The following is an 18,262-nucleotide window of genomic DNA, read 5'->3' as shown; positions in this document are numbered from 1 at the left end:
GTCAGGCACCTGGAGAGGGGAACAGGTGTCCTGGCACATAAATCTCAAGGAATTGGGTGCTATCTTTCTGGCTCTTCAATTCTTCGAAGCCCAAGTTGCAGGCAGAATTGTCCAAGTCAATTCGGACAATACCACAGCTCTAGCGTACCTCAAAAAACAGGGGGGTACTCGATCTCGTTCCCTGTTCATCCTAGCGAGGATATCCTGCTCTGGACTCATGCTCGAAGGGTCACTATTCTCACGAGGTTCATTGCGGGAGTGGAGAATATCCGAGCAGACCTTCTCAGTCGGCAAAATCAGCTGCTACCGACCGAGTGGACTCTTCACAAGGAGGTATGTTTAGAGTTGTGGAGAATATGGGGACGTCCTCAAGTGGACCTCTTTGCCACGTCCAGGACGGCAAGACTCCCCCTTTATTGCTCTCCTGTCCTATACCCAGGAGCGTTAGCCATAGACGCCCTCCTCTGGGACTGGAAAGGCCTCGACCTTTACGCTTTCCCTCCCTTCAAGATCCTGGGAGAAGTGATAAGGAAGTTTGCAACGTCAGAAGGAGCAACGGATGACTTTAATAGCCCCCTTCTGGCCAGCAGCGGATTGGTTCCCAGAGACCCTGTCCTTCCTAGTGGACTTTCCAAGAACGCTTCCATTGAGGGTGGACCTTCTCAAGCAGCCGCATTTCGAAAGGTTCCACAAAAACCTCTCCGCTCTGAGTCTGACTGCATTCAGACTATCTCAAAGTTGGCCAGAGCAAGAGGCTTTTCGAGAGCTGTGGCAAAGGCCATCGCCAATGCCAGGAGACCTTCTTCGAATGCGGTCTACCAGTACAAGTGGTCTGTTTTTAGGAGATGGTGCAGGAGTAAAGGAGTTTCCTCGACCACGACCTCTGTACCACAAATAGCTGACTTCCTTTTTTATCTTAGGCATAAGAATAAACTGGCAGTCTCGACTATTAAGGGTTATAGAAGTATGTTATCGGCAGTTTTTAGGCACAGAGGCCTGAACTTGTGCGACAACAAGGATCTTCACGATCTACTGAGATCCTTCGAGACTGTCAAAATTCCTCAACTCAGGACACCTTCTTGGAATCTGGATGTTGTCCTGAAGTTTCTTATGTCTAGTACTTTTGAACCTCTGTCTTCGGCTTCCCTCAAGAACGTGACGAGGAAAGCTGTCTTCCTAACGGCTCTGGCGACAGCTAAGAGGATTAGTGAAGTGCAAGCAATTAGCAAACATATTGGCTTTAGGGGTCCTAATGCTGTATGCTCCCTAAATCCTTTGTTCTTAGCCAAGAACGAAAATCCTTCAAACCCTTGGCCCAAATCTTTTGAGATCAAAGGTTTGATGGAGATGCTTGGGCAAGAGTCAGAAAGAGTCCTGTGTCCTGTCAGGGCTCTCCAGTTCTACTTAGCCAAGACCAAGGAAACTAGAGGCTCATCGGACAATCTGTGGTGTTCGGTGAAGAGACCTGATCTTCCCATGTCCAAGAATGCCTTAGCATTCTTTTTAAGAAGTACTATTCGAGAGGCTCATTCCTCCTGCCTAGAAGGTGACATGAGACTTCTGAAAGTAAAAGCTCATGAAGTTAGAGCTATCGCGACTTGGTGGCTTTCCAAAAGAATATGTCTCTGAACGATATTCTTGGTGCTACCTTCTGGAGAAGTAATTCAGTGTTAGCTTCGCATTACTTGCGGGATGTGAAGACGACATTTGAAGACTGCTCTTCGCTGGGACCGTACGTTTCCGCAGACACAATGTTGGGAGAAGAAGGCAATACTCATCCTATCCTTTAGGGGTTAGGTTGTATTTTTTAATCTTGTTGTTGTTTATTTTTGGTTGTTGGGTGGCCATTGAGATGGACGTCCCAATTTTTTAGCCTATGCTAGGTTTATTACCTTAGATAGGGCGGTCAGGTGGTTGGTCGTTGCTCCTTCTCCCTCTCTGTATGGTCGCATGATCTAGTCCTATTGTGGTCACGCCCCCGTGGACAGGTCATCTGGATCTCTCCAGCTTTATAGGTCCCTACCTTGCTGGAGACTCTGGATAAGCAGAAGCAGGCTTGGGTGACAGATAACCTCGAAGTCAGCTATGCTAACAGGTAAGGAACCAAGGCGTCAATCGCCTACATTTATTTGTTTCCTAAATCCTATTCTGTCTCTTCCCACCTCCTATATCTGGCAGGTAAGTGTCATGAACAAAATGATATTTTAATAATAAAATAAGGTTTGTTCATACTTACCTGGCAGATATATATACTTTTAGTGCCCTCCCACCTCCCCTCTTGAGACAGTGGCACTAGAAAATCTGAATAGAAAATGGGAATGGTTCCCGATTCCCGCCTCCCAGCGGCGGGAATGAGTACTAACCACCTGGCCACACTGCGTGTGCCGCGAGTTTTGAAATTCTGTCGGATTTCGGAGAAATACAGCTATATATATATCTGCCAGGTAAGTATGAACAAACCTTATTTTATTATTAAAATATCATATTATGTGACAGTAAGGTTGTCAATGTGTATGTGGTAGGATATGACAACTACATACTTGCTGCCAGTAGGTATATAGCAGATGTGAAAATAACAGCCACATATAAACCCTGAATTTAGCTTTAGACATGAAACACTGAACAATCATAAAAATTACATTTGTATAATAAAATAAAGTTTTATATGAACTTACCAAGTAATTACATAGCTCCCATTCTGTAATTACATGCTAAGTTACTTATATAAAAATTACATTTTTATAATAAAATAGTTTTATATATACTGTACTTACCAAGTAATTACAGAATGGGAGCTATGTAATTACTTGGTACATTACTTATATAAAAACACTTGTTCTATTTGTCACTGTCTCTAAAATGGAGGATTTTCAATGACATTCATACAATTTAATGTTCCACAGAGCAGCAATATCAAATACAGTAACCAAGACTTGGGTCATACCAAACAATATTAGAGCAAGTAATGTAAATATATCTCATTTTCAGATTGTAAATTCATCAAACTATGTGTTCCTCAGCATGCAGTCACTATAATACAGGAGGGGTCTTGATTGCTAGGTGCCACAGCTAGATCACAGCACCCAAAAAGGGTTAGGTAAAATACAGAACCTGAACATAGGTAAGGTTATGGTTTAAACACACAAAACTGCATTAATCTGCTTATTCTGCAATCTAAATTTATGGATGACCAAGTGAGACAAGATTCAAAATGTTGTGACCTAACTTACGCATGCACTTGACTCAGTCTTAGGGTGTATCACTGGCATTTGGCACTGGCTGTCTTACAAAGAGCCAGTCCTACCAAACATTATACAGTATACCCTGTGCAAAGGTACATGAAATAAAAGCTTAGCTGAGTTAAAATAAGCCTGACCTTAGCTAAGTTAATACAAGCTATTAGCCAGTATATATACATTTGGACCCCATCTTGACCTAACTCTTCAACTATGAGGATAATACCTACAATCTTTCTTGCCTGGCACAACATAGACAATCTTCATTTCAAAATAAAAATGAATAATATTAACAGCAACAGTGAAACAGTGGTGTACTTAACAGTGTACCTAATACAAAATGTGTCTAGCTTTCCTTAAATTTTCTATAAAAGTGGTTTTAAGGTTGCTTATATTAACCCTTACAGGCCAGGTTAAAAAATACATTTAGAACACCCCCACTGGGCAAGCTTTAAGGCTGGTCAATTAAAAAAAAAATCAATGGAAAGAGGAAGATATGCGTATGCACAAGGTATAAGAAAAAAAATTCTATAAAACCTTGTGATTCTTCCACAGAAAGTTGAAATTGAATATTTCCAACCCTGTGCAGTGCCTCTTTTCCATGACGCTCATAAAACTATACTAATTTTAGCAAGTTATACCTGCTGTTTCTAGTATTTTTTTTTATTCCATTTCGTAAAATTACAATCACAGCTCACACATCATAACAGATAAAAATTAAAATCAGTAACAATTCCTGAACACATTATCATAAAATATTCACAAGATGTATTGGGATGGGGAAATGCAGTTCCTTTTAGCAAGTTTATGAATGTTCTTTCTAATATCTTTTGTATTTTAATTTGGAAAACTACAATTACAGGTAACATACTACTGTATTGTAAAAGATAAGAATTAAAACCAGCAACAATCCCCGAGTATATTTATGGCCAAATATATTCAAGATGCACCAGTACGGAGAGGTGTAGTGCCTTCCTCCGTGACATCTCATGGGAACCTGTTCTTCAATTTCTTCCTAATATCACTATCTGTGGTAAGTTCTTCATTGGAGGGGTGGGTAGAGCTCTCGGCTAGCACGCTGTTGGCCAAGCGTTTGACTCTCCAACCAGCCAATGAAGAATTGGAGGAATTTATTTCTGGTGATAGAAATTCATTTCTCGTCATAATGTGGTTCGGATTCCACAATAAGCTGTAGGTCTCGTTGCTAGGTAACCAGTTGGTTCTTAGCCACGTAAAATACATCTAATCCTTCGGGCCAGCCCCAGGAGAGCTGTTAATCACCTCAGTGTTCTGGTTAAACTAAGATACACTTACTTACCAGCTGTGGTGTGAGTGTTTCCATGAGTTGCCAAAAGTCATTTATGGCTCATTCCAGTGATCTGACCATTTTCCCTGCAAAATTCATTGAAATTGCATAGCGCAGAATATACATTCTCACCTAAACAGGTCTGGATCGAAGCCCCTAAGCTATTATTATGCCTCACATGATCATGACATAATGCAAGAAGTTAACAAAGACACAGGAACTCAGCACAAACCATGGCATCTAACACTCAGAGATATGTGTGGAAAACTGGGGTCTTTAAATCTAATTTCAAAACTGCTATTCAGTATACTGAAAAATTAATTCACCTTTGACCTAGCTATATTGCAACATCCTTCTGGACCACACAATAGTACTAAGCTTTACTTTGTGCAGCAATGAAGTGTCTGCCCCATTGTGGGGTAGTGCCATCAGTGCACCGTACGCATTACTTAGGGTTCTTTGAAGCATCCCTTCATTCCTTTTACTGTGCATCTGTTCATAGTCTCTTTCTTCCATCTTATTTTCCACCTGCTCCTAACAATTGTTTTATAGTGCAACTGCAAGGTTTTCCTACTGTTCCACCTTTAAAACCTTTCCTCTCAATTTCCCTTTCAGCACCGAATGACCTCATAGGTCCCAGCACTTGGCCTTTGGCCTAAATTTTATATTCCAATTCCAATCCAATGAAGTGTCTGACACACTTTCGTTTGCATACTCCACAGACTTGTAGTTTTAACCCATCACATCCACAAGTTATGCTCAGTAAGTTTCACAAGTCTTGTCGAGGGCTCAACAAAGCCTACAAGTCAGATACATTAAACTCTGAGAACTCTTGCATTAGAGTCTAAAGCCCTCCCTAGATTAATCTTTTCTGAGAAAGCGGAGCAATGAAGCCAAAGTTCCCAGCCTTACAACCAGGCTCCTGACATGCAAACAGAAAAATCTGAGTTGGGATAGGGGTACTGCTACCAGGCCTAGGCCTGGGACCATATGCAGGGTATTCTATTTATACATATATAGTATTTATAATTTTCAGGGTTCTTTGCAGGAACGCCCCGGTACTGAGGTGCCCTGCTTCCCGCCTTATAAAGTGCCTTTCCTTCTAGTGTCTTTCTAGGCTAACCCACTAACCTAGGCCCATGCCTTGCCTAGCTGTCAGTAAATGTATACGGGCACACAAAGATATCGCCTATTAATATTTTTTGGTCTAATCAATATAAAATAGGGTGTATTTAATACAGTATAGGTGAGATAATCTGAAAAATTTACCAAGATATTGAGAAATTTGCCATCTTTTGTTTAAGGTTTTATGTTCGTCCCCAGAGGACTGGTACTCAACATGGCAGAAGCTCCACGGGACGCCGTGTTTACTACCAGCTCCTTAGGGATGAAAGTAAAAATATAGACAAAAGATGGTAAATTTATTCATTATCTCATCAGGCTATCTCAGTACGTTTCTCAAATTAGGCCTAAGCCTACTACACCTATCCTGCATTAGGGCTATACATACCATTTCCTGTATTGTTGAGCCAGAAAATTATATTAATAGGCTAAACGATATCTTTGTGCTGCCGTCCCCTTTCCATTTAGCCTTTCCAACTCTCCCATTTAGCCTAGTGTCTTTCTAGGGTAACCTAGTAGCCTGGGGTCATGTCTACCCTAGCTGTCAACTTCGTTTACCAAGGTCGTGCTCCAACCTCCACCTCTCTCTCCACACGCAGCCATGTAAAGGTCTACAAATAACTCAGCTGTCTGGTTAATCTAATTAAGAATGAAAAAATCAACTCCAATTCCGCACAACAGTAAATTACGGAAAGAAAAGGTAGACTAGTCTACGCCTAACTACAATGTTTCAGGGTTACTTACGTTATTGCCATTCCTGTTGGAGACGGTATTATGTGGATTATTAAAGGTATGAAACGACTGAGATTTTACGAGTGCAATAGACATCAACGACTCTTCCGCCATTCCTTGATTTCGACTAGTTTGGCGAATATCTACAACCCCAACATCGACTTACACTAACATTCACAAGAGCCAAGGGCTACAGTAACGAAAACAACATTGAACATGACCTGAGGTAAGATGATCCTGGGTGTCAGTAGCAAAGCTACTTGGCGTGTGGTGATTTTTAGTTTGAATTTTATTATTCATTTCTGAAGTCACATGATAAAAAAAATGGTTGATTTATCTTTATTTTTTTGCATTTCTCCAAGGCCTACGGTAAACCTACGCAAATCGCCTTATCTGAGAAGTGACCTTGAGACGAAGTCGTGAATGACAGACCTCCTTTTATCACTCACAAGAATTCTAACAAGCATTGTCTATGTTGTTTTCATTTATGCTGTTCTGTGATTATAACGCGCATTCATTTACCGACAAATAAAACGTATATTTTACACTTGCTTTTTATATACAAGCAACAACATCTCATCCTAAATGAACAGTCTGTTGTTTTTTAATGAAAAAGAAATAGAAAAATGAATCACATACCAATAATGTGATAAATCTTAATTAGACAAACGAGTTTGGAAAAAAGTTTCTGGCAAGATTAGGTACTATGCATGTTAAACTTTGAGAACAATGGCATAAGGTTAGAGGAAACACCAAGTATTAAGAAATATTCTGAAATTTGCCAATCGTAAATAATGGAGATGGAGCATGGTGAGAGATCTGCTATTTAATAAAGTACTCATTTTGTTGCGGTTTGATTTCAGATCCTACTTTCTACATAACTTAGTAATCTTCTCAAGATGTCTGTTGACTGTGCTTAGGCTAAGTAGCAACTTCAAATCACGCAGATGGAAGGAGATAAATGCAAAAAGAATTATAGCATTTGTATCCTTTACATTCTTTTCAGTGTTAACAACTGTGTTGCTAAAATAAATTAAAACAACAAAGATGCCAGACCTGTGAAACAAAAATTTCATGTTCTCTAAAAGAGCTCTCTGCTTCCAGTTACTCTAAAGACTGATGGATGTCACGTTTACACCCCACATCTAATAAATTACAGTTTATTTACGGGTGTCTTGTGGCTAATGAAGTCTAAGGCCGCATTAAAATAATTTTGAACAAACCTGAACGAATAAGCTAATTATTATCAAGGTTATTATGGGTATGATTAGATAGTTCTTAAAAAAAGCATCACACACGCATTCAGTTATTTCTGGCCCTCACAACATCTGAAATAAATAGTCATGCAAGAGGAGACATCGGCAAGGTACAAAAGATATGCTAATAGGTGGGTTTACGGTTACAATATCATACAGGGAATTCAATCCTTCGGGATTATTTCTTGAAAGATATTAAAGCTAGCATCCTTTGACATAATTAAACCTGAAAGTTGGTAGACATAATATAATTCGTACTGTAGGAGTTGAAGTAAAGTAGAAATAATTTACTGATTTTAGTTAACTTTTCCCTATGAGAACCATTGTTGGTGTTATTATTGTCTTTTTGTATCTTAAAATGGTCTGGTTATCAACTTGTCGTCTCTTTTCTAAAATTTTGAGTGATTAGCTCACTTGCAATAATGATAATATATTATTGTTACCATTAGAGTTTTACTAGATGCCAGTATCCTAGGAATAGTGCTAAAAAGTAACCGTGGAATTAGTGCGCCGAGGAAAGAAGAAGAAACGCAACCTGTCAACTGTCAAGTGTCAACCATAACAACTGTTCCCTTATCAGCTGTTGGAGAGCGTCAGCTGTAGCCGAGCATCTGAAAACTGACTTTGTAGTTAATCTTTTACGAGAAGTGCTAGTTATCAACAATTTATTTAAGAAAAGTTATACACTATACAGACAAAGTTGCTTGTTTAAATCTTATCGCGCAGTCGTAACTAGCTTAACTGGATTATGATATTAATGCTAATGAAGGCTTAGTCTTGTCACAGGTGGCGCCAACAGGAAAAAGTTAATATTCAATACTTAATTACCTGCTGTCACAGCAAACCAGGGGCAGGTTAGGCTAAGCAAGCTGCCATAGCTATGATTATTGTTTGAAATTATAGTCCATTCCAAGAAACCTTACTACCTCCCTTCACCGTCACACAGTTGGGAGAATGAGCAAGAATGCAAGAGTTCGCCATTTACAAATAATAACTCCAGAGGAAGAACTGGAAAATCTTAGAAATGAGGTAAGGAGCTTAGGTTAACCATCACTGATAGACAAGGGTCTGAAGTGTTTATTTCTTTGGCATACTGTGTTCTCTCCTGGGTACTACCCTTTGCTGTGAAACATGTTGGTTTCCCGTATAGGTTAGGGAAATGCCATACCAATTGAGGTGGTAGGCTAGTTAGTAATTTGATTTTACATTTTTTATATTATTTTGTAGGCTATTGTTATATTCAGTTATAAATATGTAGTAAACAATTGTTTAGCAGCCAGTTTATTCAAATTTTTATTTAACTTGTATTTAGTTAAATAATTTAAAGTGCTAAAATTTAAATCGCACAAAAGTGTTAAACTGATTAGAGAACAAAGTAAGAAGGAATAGTAATGCATTCCACTGAAATTAATATACTTATGGATCTGGAAATATATATACTTATGGAGAAAAGAATTTTTAAAATTCTTTGATTATCATGACTGGTAATTCTATGTAACAGGTCTGCATAAATTTTTTTGTATTAAAGTTGAAAAAACTATAAATTAAACGTTAAGAGAAGACTCTTAAAATCAGTCAAACAAGCTTAATTATTTCATGTTTAAGATATCTGTATAACTGTTAATCAGATCCAATACTAAGCTCTTCATAACCAGTAAGAGTACTGTATATAATCAAATTATATAGTTTGCTTTTTCCCTATTTGTCATAAAGACTACTTAAGGCAGTATGGGATCATTACTAATAGTGTGATGTGTGCAGCATGCTGTAGACAGTACCAAAGGTTCTTTGCTGTGTCATTCTAGTTGGCATAACTTCTTTAACTCACCTTGTTTCATTTTCAATTTTCATTGAACAAATCCTTTATGCTGGTCCTAATATGTGACAGGTTTTTTGTCAGACAATGATATAATAATAATAGAGAGAGTTTGATCTTTCCATTTAATCTAGATAGCCAAGTGATAGAGAGTTTTCATCACTATAGTAACATTAATCTGGAAAGATGGGCACCAGCAAAGCTTTGTACTGCATTTATCTTTGATTTACAGTATAGTACTATGATGTAATTCCCCTTGCACAGGTAATGTACTGGATAATGTCCCAGGATGGTCATTATAGTTCAACATTACACTCTTGCTAACTAGACTTCATGTAGCTCATTAGTTAAACACTGTTTCATCCTGTTTTTTCGTAGCAGAGTCTTACGTAGGCTGATGACATATTCTTCAGTGCATATTAATTCAGTTATTGCAGTGTTTTTCATGGAGCATTTTGTTGTCTCTTAATATGATACTTAATTTCCTCTGTTTAATATGATGTTTAATTTCCATGGATTTAAAGGAAAGTCCTGTAGCAGGTTTTGGACTTCTATAGCAATGCTTATCATAATTTTAGTGTTAGATAATAATTCTATTGGTTTAGAGCAAAGAGGTATTACTAATTATGTTGGTACTGGCTTCCCAGGTTGGAGTATTGCAAAGGACTGTCGAAAGCAAAAGTGCTGCAGTTACCATCCTACGTGCAGAACTTCAAGAATGCCAAAGAGAACGAGATAAGTTTCGTACCCTCGCTGAGGATGAAACACTTCACCGATCATCAAAATCCTCTGTCTCAAAGGTGAGTGGGAAGCACTAAGGAATCAGTTTAGGATTTGATATGGATTAGTGATTCTGAAAGGGTGCCTGCATAACACAGACAATTGTATTTACATTTAATGGATATCCTCAGTATCTTGACTGATCAAAACCATTTTGAGGTAATCCTGAGCGACCAACAGTGGTTTTATTTCTGTAGGGTAAACTACAGCAATAGTAAGGAATAATTAGCTTTTTCATGGAAACAATTCTGTTCCTTTTCTGAAAACAATCTAATTGTTTTATTGCTAAAACATACTAACTTTCCATTCTTCTATTGCATTATTTGTCATAAGTATGTTTGGAAGTAATACTTTAAAGTAATTAGTATTATTTTTGAGATTACTGTGTTAAAGTATAATATACTTATTTGTCATAAGTATGTTTGGAAGTAATACTTCGAAGTAATTAGTATTATTTTTTAGATTACTGTGTTAAAGCATAATATACATTTTAAAAATTGTAAATTTGTAGTATTAGAATGATTATTGTCCAATTTTAGGTAATTTGTTGGTCTTTATTGTAACTTGAGGTAAGTTTTACCTTTATTTCAGAAGCCAGCTTATTCAGACCCTTGTCGTTCAGCAATGTTAAGTGGTTCTGAGGGAACTCTTGCACAACTCCTCTCCATTTCTAAGGAAGAGAATAAGACATTGCGACTTGACTGCACTGAACTTCGATGTAAGCTTCATGATGCACAGGCAGACATTAAGGTAAAATTAGTTAACAAAGTTGGCTTCATATTACTATTGTGCAGTGATTTGATTAATAATTGGACTGAGGAAGACACAACCAGTCTTACTGTGACAGTATCTCAATTCAAACGAGAAATTTTTGTAGAAATATGCATGACTTGGAGTTAATGACAATTGTATACTTCCATGCAGTCTTGGATTGCCGTATCTTAAGTGTTATGTGGTATGGTACCTTAATGTCTTTACGTATAGGTTTTGCGAGAAGAGATACAACGCTTACGAGGAACCGCTGAAGGAAGACGACGAAGCCTTGCTGTCACTGCAAATAGCCAGCTTGCTCATCAGGAGCGGGAGCAGTTCATCTCTCAGATGGAATCTCTGAGTTCAAAGGTTGTGATTTGTACAAGTTCTGTATATCATACAGGAGTGTTGATTTAGGAGCCCTGCCATTATAAAACAGTTAATGTTAAAGAAGTATAAAAAGTATTACAAGTTTCATATTTATCTCAATTGATACAAGCATAGTTAAAAACGCGACCTATGAAGTCATATCTCCTGAGCAGTTTGGTGTAGTAAAATGTTGTTTATTGCACTAATTAATATGCAGTACATGATAAACTGGATATTTCCTGTGAAAATGGAATAGAATATGAAATGCAGTCAAATGATTGCATTTTAAGTTATCTCATATTGTATAACTATTAAATTTGATAGCATCATTGGAAATATGTGTACTGTATATGTTTACATGGATTACCAATACCACTTTACTGATTGATATTGGTTCTAGTAGCACATGCCATTCTGTTGCATACGTACCTTCCATGAGTGATGGTTGAATGCAAGTTACTACAAATGTTTAATGGAAACTGGATTGCATAACACTGATAGGCAGTTGCAAGTCTTTGTGTCAGCATAATTTTTTTGTATACCCTGCAAAGCTTCCAGGATGATCAGGAAAGTGATTTTCTAACTCTAATATTGACCTTTTGATACAGTGTCAAGCTCTTGAGGGTGATGTACGCGGGCTGGTAGAAGAAAGGGAAGAATTGGTAAGAGAACTAGATGCTTCAAGCCATAAGATACATCGCCTCAATTACATTCTCAATACTATTCTTTCAAATAGCTCCACATCTGATATACAAGCAAAAAGAATTGTTGATCTTGACTCCATTATCACTGAAAACAGGTTAGTTTTGCATAGCAAAAAACATTTTATAGTATTAATTTTCTCCTGTGATGGAAGCTATTGCATGAATTTTAAATGACAGTACATATATAACTTAAAATTGTGAAAAAGTAAGAAAGTGAAGTATGTTTATTTTCTTATAAGTTTACTAAAGAACTTTTGGCATCAGGTGCTGAAGCATTTGTAATACCCTAGGAAGATGGTTGATTCCAGTATTTTGAAATTTTGGTCCTGACCTAAGTTACGTGTTTGATAATTGTTCCGAGAGCCCCTTAGATGTGAGATGTTTATGAATGCTTTTCTTACTGTAAGTATTAGTATATAATTGTTACAAAGTAGTGCGAGATTGCTGACTCCATTTCTAGATGCATTGAGCTCACCCACTCTTTTTTCTATAAGAGCAAATGAAAATTGGTACAGTAAGAAGAAAACTGAAAGTAGTTGGACAGCCAGATATGGAAAGACCAAAGGGAGCAGATGAAGAATAAAAGGCATTGTGCCATGCAGTTAAATTATTAAATAAAAAGAGCATTAATATGCTGTTTTCATATGTTAAGAGAAAACCCCTTAGGCACATGTTCTATTGTACTTCAGTTGATTAATTTGCTTTGTTATTCGATGTAAAAGTGACTGAAATGGGAAATGGGTATTATGTACTGTATAGATTTTTTCCTCATTTAGGTGTGAACAGAAAAAATATAATGCAGTAATTACCTTTGTTTCAGACCATTTGCTATATTATTGATAAACTGTAGTCGCAAATTTATGAGACTGTCCTTTATGCTTGTCTTGATCTTGGTGGATGTTAAACTTTGTAGTCTATAGGTTTGATCACCATTGTAATGTGAACCATCAGTAATTCTCTTTATTTTTCAGGTACTTGCAGGAAAGACTGAAGCAAACAGAGGAAGAAAAGAATCTTATCAGGAGTAATGCTTCAAAATACAAGGTAAAAAATTAATAATGTATATATGTCTGATATGTTAAGGTGAATTTGTTGAACGAAAATACTTTATAAATTTATCTCCCACCAGCACAGGCCAGCATTTTGTTTTTTCAGACAACCAGTAATTAAATGAAATTGGAAGGACATGCTTGTTACTAATTATGTAGTTGCTGTTATAATGTAGAACTAAATTTCAGCCTTCTCTTTTCATGCTGCCTTCCTAGAATGCACTTGAAAAGTGCCGAACTCAAGGCACAATCAAGTTAGGCACTCCTGAGAACCTTATTGTAACACCTAAACAAGGTATAATTTTTTTGTTTTTTAATGCTGTAGTGTGGTATTTGCTTCTTGCTTCCAAAAAGATATTCTAAGTGGTGCTGATTTTAAAGGACGGACATATTTTGCCTGCAGTTTTTTTATTGCTTTTTTAATGCATGCACTTTCTCACCTACTAATAAGATTCTGATGTGTGTAATGTAATTTGCTGTAGCAGTATAAAACATAACAATAGAAGTTATGTAATTTATTTGTTTAGGTTGTAGACATTTTGTAGCAATGGTAATTTCCGTATTATTACACTGAGAGACTGGTAGCACCCATAGCCAAACAAGAGGAGGCATAATTCTCTGCAGTGAAGGATTGGTCTTGCAAGATCTTTTATCTTCAGCTCCTGCACCATCCAGAGAAGGAATAATTAAGTGCAAAATTAGGATGAGTGCTGCAAGGATTGACCCAGCAAACTGCCAGGTTGACCACCAGTTTGTCACCCCTGTGCAGTGTATCACTATAGACATTGATGCAGATATGAAAGTTAATTTGGAAGGATGAGGGACAATCGAAGGATATAATCAACTGATGGCAGCACTGTACTCTTTCTCTTTACATGAGCACAAGCCATAAAACTCTCTGATGGATCTTGCAGGTCCAACCAGCTAGTTCTGGGATCTTAGGTAGCTCTGTTCATCCCATGAAAATTTGACTATGGCAAATTAAAAGTAATGAGTTTGTGGTGAAACAAATCTTACTTTGTAAAGAAACTTATTCATACAAACTCATTACATGCAATGCAAAGTTGTCACCTCCCAGCCCCTCCAATTTTTCACAGCTAATGGTCCTGACTATTGAATAGGGGGGAGGGGTGTGAGTGATGTAGGAGTCTCATCCAAGAAATGGGAAATTTTGCACCACCTTAGGGTAATGTCTTTGTCTTTTTCGGTAAATATTGTATTTATCACAGACCCATTAATGATTTAATGACCTTTTAGTGTATAGTATACAGTACATAAATCCGTTTCATACCAAAATATAAGGCTAGAGTAGCAGTGTTGTACTGTATATTTATAATACCAACTTTATGTTGAGATTAATTTTTTCCACTTTTAATATTGTAAATGTTAGGAAGTTTGTTTTGGAATTGATATTAAAATTTCTGATGACTTGTCAAAAATCCAATAGATTCCAATACCGTATAGGTAACTCTAACCCTTCATTAAAAGAACAGTCGTGGAAGCTTGACAATTTTTATGTATATGCTGAAGATAGCTGTAAAGCTAGAAAATACCATTTAAGTTTCCCCAGAGAAACATAGCATCATATGCTTATATGAGGGGTTGCTTCTTTATGGTTAGTAGACCTTAGCTAACTGCAGGTACGGAGGTTTGATGGCAAGTCATTTCATGGCTTTGATCTTTGGTTTAAGAGACTAAAGAGTTAGTCCTTCTGAATGGTAAGGTGAGGAGAGCATTCATTCTTTACTCTCACCCACTATCTTTCTCTCCAACTGACATTTGATAATGAAACTGGTGGTTTTTGAAATTTAGTTAATTTCAGTGCATACCCGTAATGTACTATGATCTACTCCAAGCTTTGAAGTGTGTTTTTAGTTTTGTTCTCATGGTTTTTTAAGTATATTTATTAGTATTACATGTTATGGAATGATTGGGTGTAATTGTACAGTATACTGTATGCAATATATCTTTTTTTAGGAAAACCTTTAGTGGTTATTTATACATTGTGGACATTGTTGCAGTTGATTCAGTTTCCAGTAATAAAAAATTACAACTATTTTTCATTTGTTTTGCAGGTACTGTTGTTTAATCTTATTTTACAAAACTCTGCACATTGCTGTCATAAACCATATTGCTATTTTTCATAGTTGGAGAGCTGCTTCGTGATTACCGAGGTGAAGTAGGTGGAGCAGCAGAAACCGATTTGAAATCCTTGTGTGTTGCCCTTGTAGATGCACTCAATCAGCGTTCCCGTGCATTACGTACACAGCGTTCAGCAAACAAGTGAGTTGTTTTATTTGTAATTTTTTTTTATTTTCAAGTTTGTCGTTTGTCTCCTTGTTTTAAGATTGTGTTCTCATGAAAATGCAGTATGTATAGTTTTTGAACCTTTATCCACACTTCATTAGTATAAATGTATTATTATGTATAATGTCAGGAAATTCTTGATTATGATATAACACAAAGTAAAATAATATGTGCCACAATAATGTAAAGCAGATTCATTTTTTGATAAGCAAAATTTCTGCAGGGTTTTGGCAAGTCGTGTCTCTGAGCTGGAAAGAAGACTTGCAGATTTTGGAAGTCTGGACAACACAAAATCATCTGATGGATTAAACAAAGGAAATGATGGTTCAGAGCCCCAAATATCTTCACTTACCCTTATGGAAGGGTATATTCCTCCCTCTGGACCATTACCAAAGTACTCAGAAGAAATGCTCATGAAAGATCCACGTTTGCAACATTTGTTAAATAATGGTGTTGAAATGGAAGAGATGACTTTGAAAAATGATGTTATTGAAGATGCAAAAGGTACAAACACTGCAGAAAATATGGAAAAGATTGAGAAGAATCATCACAAAAACTGTTCTGGTAAAAGTGATCTTCAGAATGCTGATATGCCAAAAACTTGTAGTGCTGATTCTATTCAGGGAAATAAATCACAAGGGAAATTGCAAGAGACTGCTGAAAATAAAAGAGCTAATGGTGTTTCAGGGTTTGAAGATACATCCTGTAAACCCTCTGTGCAAAAACACACTACAGTGGCAAACCAAGCTGTACACGAATGTGAAAAAAATGGCACAGAAGCCATGTCATTGGCTACCAATGGGAAGCCATCAGATGATGTGAAAAAAGTTTCTGTTAAAAGTAAAGTTGATTTAAGTAATAAAAATTCTCAGATCATACTAACAAAAGTAGAACAAAGTAAAAAATCATCTACCAAAGAAGTTGCTAAATTTAATGCAAAACTGGAAAAAGTTTCCACATATGTGAATCCAGAAGATGAGCTTGAGGAAATAGTTCCGATTGATAAGTTAGATTTTTACATAAAGGAAGTACAGATGAAGAGAAAGAGTATGGTGAAAATATCTGAAGATGACAATAAGAGTGAAAAAAGGAAACAAGTAATTGACAAGGCTCCAAAAATGCCTGACAAAGGAGGGGAAACAGAAAAGCCACTGCCGAAAGAGAAGACTCCCATTGAGGAGGAATCTGATCAGTCAAGTACCTTGCCAGATATTGCAGATAGTAATGATGACAATGATGAAAGTAGTTTTGATCTTGATATAAGTGACTATGATAGTGATAATGACAACTTAGATTTGGCTCTCCAAGATTGGCAAAATGATTTTGACAAATACTGCCCAGGGAAGAAAGATAAGACAAAGAAAAAATCAAAAGAGCCATCAAAGAAACCAAGTGGGAAAGAAAAATTTCACTTCTGGAGTAAAGATAAATCTCAGGAACCAAAACTATCACCTGCCTTAGAAGAGTTTTTCAACAAAGCGACAGCAGAAGTTGAAGGTGAAGGAATGTAGCTAACTTAGAGCTGCTCAGTATCCATACAATTTAAAAACTTCATTTTCCTTATACATTATAGTATAAGTAAAGTATGAACATGGTATTTGTGGAGCATAAAGATTATTTTAAAATTTCAATATTTTCCAGTAATATTTTGGTTGGAGTTGGTTTAGTGATTTGTATATATGCACTGAAAACTACTTAATAATTACATCACTGTACATATTCAATAAGTTTTCAGAGATTCCCGACTTTATGAATTGCCTTATCTCCATACAGTATTTATTTATTTAGAAGGATGATTAAGTTTGATTAGAAAATAAACTATTATACAATGACAAATCTTATTTGGAGTCATTTACCCTTTTCAGATCTCCTCTATTTAACTGCTGTCAACAGCAGAGAAATTTTCACAGTTTTGCAAATTAAAAGATTCTTATCAATGCTCCACTTTACCTTATACAAAATATTTTTTTACAAGTCTTAAAACTGCCATCCAAGGTAACTGACACATGTATGAATTGCAATTCGATAATTAGCATTGTCCAGGTATTATAGGGAAGTATTTTTTTTCTGTACCTTAGTCTTTCAATAAGGATATGATGAAACTTAGTTGTACTTTTTTCATGACCATTTACTCACTGGAGAACTTCACTGATCTTTCCTTCAATTGTAGGCTCATCCCATAAAGCTTACATCAGCCTCACTTGTTGAGGTCCGATTCCTTACCACCACCTCGTCCTTTTCCTTCATTTAAGTGGGAAGTCTACAAACATTTCTTTTCTCCTTTTGTTTTAACTTCCATTCCTTTTGTTTGGCTTCCAAGCTCCACTGAGTCTATCCCCAAAACATGAAAAAGTTTCAAGACCCATATGGTGTTTGTTTTTGGAACTGGATACATCAGTGATGGGCTAGATACCATTGCTATTGTTCTTTCAGTCATTAAAGTCTGATCTTTTAACTGGTACTGGAAACCTTTCTCAAACTGATCCAATGGAAGCCTGATATTTGGACTTCTAAAATCTCTGAATTTGTGTCTCTAAGCTTCAGGAACAAGTTCATAAGTCTTCAAAATAATTATTTTATGGCCAAGTTAAATGCTTTTCTAAATGATGAGTTGCAGAGCTTGCTCAAAGTCTTGCAATGCAGTTTAGACAATGACTCAATTCAAGTGAATCTTTTAACTTCTAAACCTGATATTAAATTCAAGTGAATCTTAATCAAATGTAAAAAATATTAATCATAATTTCACACAGCTTGTCTCACAATGTCCTTTAGACTGATAACTTGGCATAAGATTTTCTATCAATCTACTTTAATTAAAGCATTCTATGTCTG

At 36.6% G+C, this 18,262-nt stretch overlaps 2 protein-coding genes across 3 annotated transcripts in view; one reads left to right on the top strand and one right to left on the bottom strand.

Moving 5' to 3' along the window:
* LOC136839546 (E3 ubiquitin-protein ligase TRIM23-like) overlaps positions 1–6,614 on the bottom strand; it is a 40,686-nt gene extending 34,072 nt beyond the window's left edge. The window contains exon 1 of the mRNA XM_067105778.1: positions 6,409–6,614. Within this exon, the coding sequence (XP_066961879.1) occupies positions 6,409–6,510 (102 nt within the window). The 5' untranslated portion in view covers positions 6,511–6,614. The remainder of the gene's footprint in view (positions 1–6,408) is intronic.
* Positions 6,615–7,977: 1,363 nt separating this feature from the next.
* LOC136839544 (uncharacterized) lies at positions 7,978–17,266 on the top strand. 2 transcript variants are annotated; one of them, XM_067105775.1, is made up of 9 exons: positions 7,978–8,681; positions 10,116–10,268; positions 10,840–10,998; positions 11,233–11,370; positions 11,979–12,169; positions 13,046–13,118; positions 13,340–13,418; positions 15,271–15,406; positions 15,654–17,266. In XM_067105775.1, exons 1-9 carry the CDS (start codon positions 8,607–8,609, stop codon positions 16,939–16,941), a joined length of 2,292 nt encoding a protein of 763 aa, XP_066961876.1. In that variant the 5' UTR covers positions 7,978–8,606; the 3' UTR covers positions 16,942–17,266. The 2 variants fall into 2 exon arrangements, with proteins under 2 accessions (XP_066961876.1, XP_066961877.1); XM_067105776.1 differs by having other exon boundaries at positions 8,179–8,681; positions 10,843–10,998.
* Positions 17,267–18,262: the final 996 nt, after the last annotated feature.

The sequence above is a fragment of the Macrobrachium rosenbergii genome, chromosome 6, assembly GCF_040412425.1.
Source record: "Macrobrachium rosenbergii isolate ZJJX-2024 chromosome 6, ASM4041242v1, whole genome shotgun sequence".
In the NCBI taxonomy this organism is placed as follows: Eukaryota; Metazoa; Arthropoda; class Malacostraca; order Decapoda; family Palaemonidae; genus Macrobrachium; species Macrobrachium rosenbergii.
The sequence above is the reverse complement of the archived record's forward strand: the minus strand, read 5'-3'. Positions and strand labels throughout refer to the sequence as shown.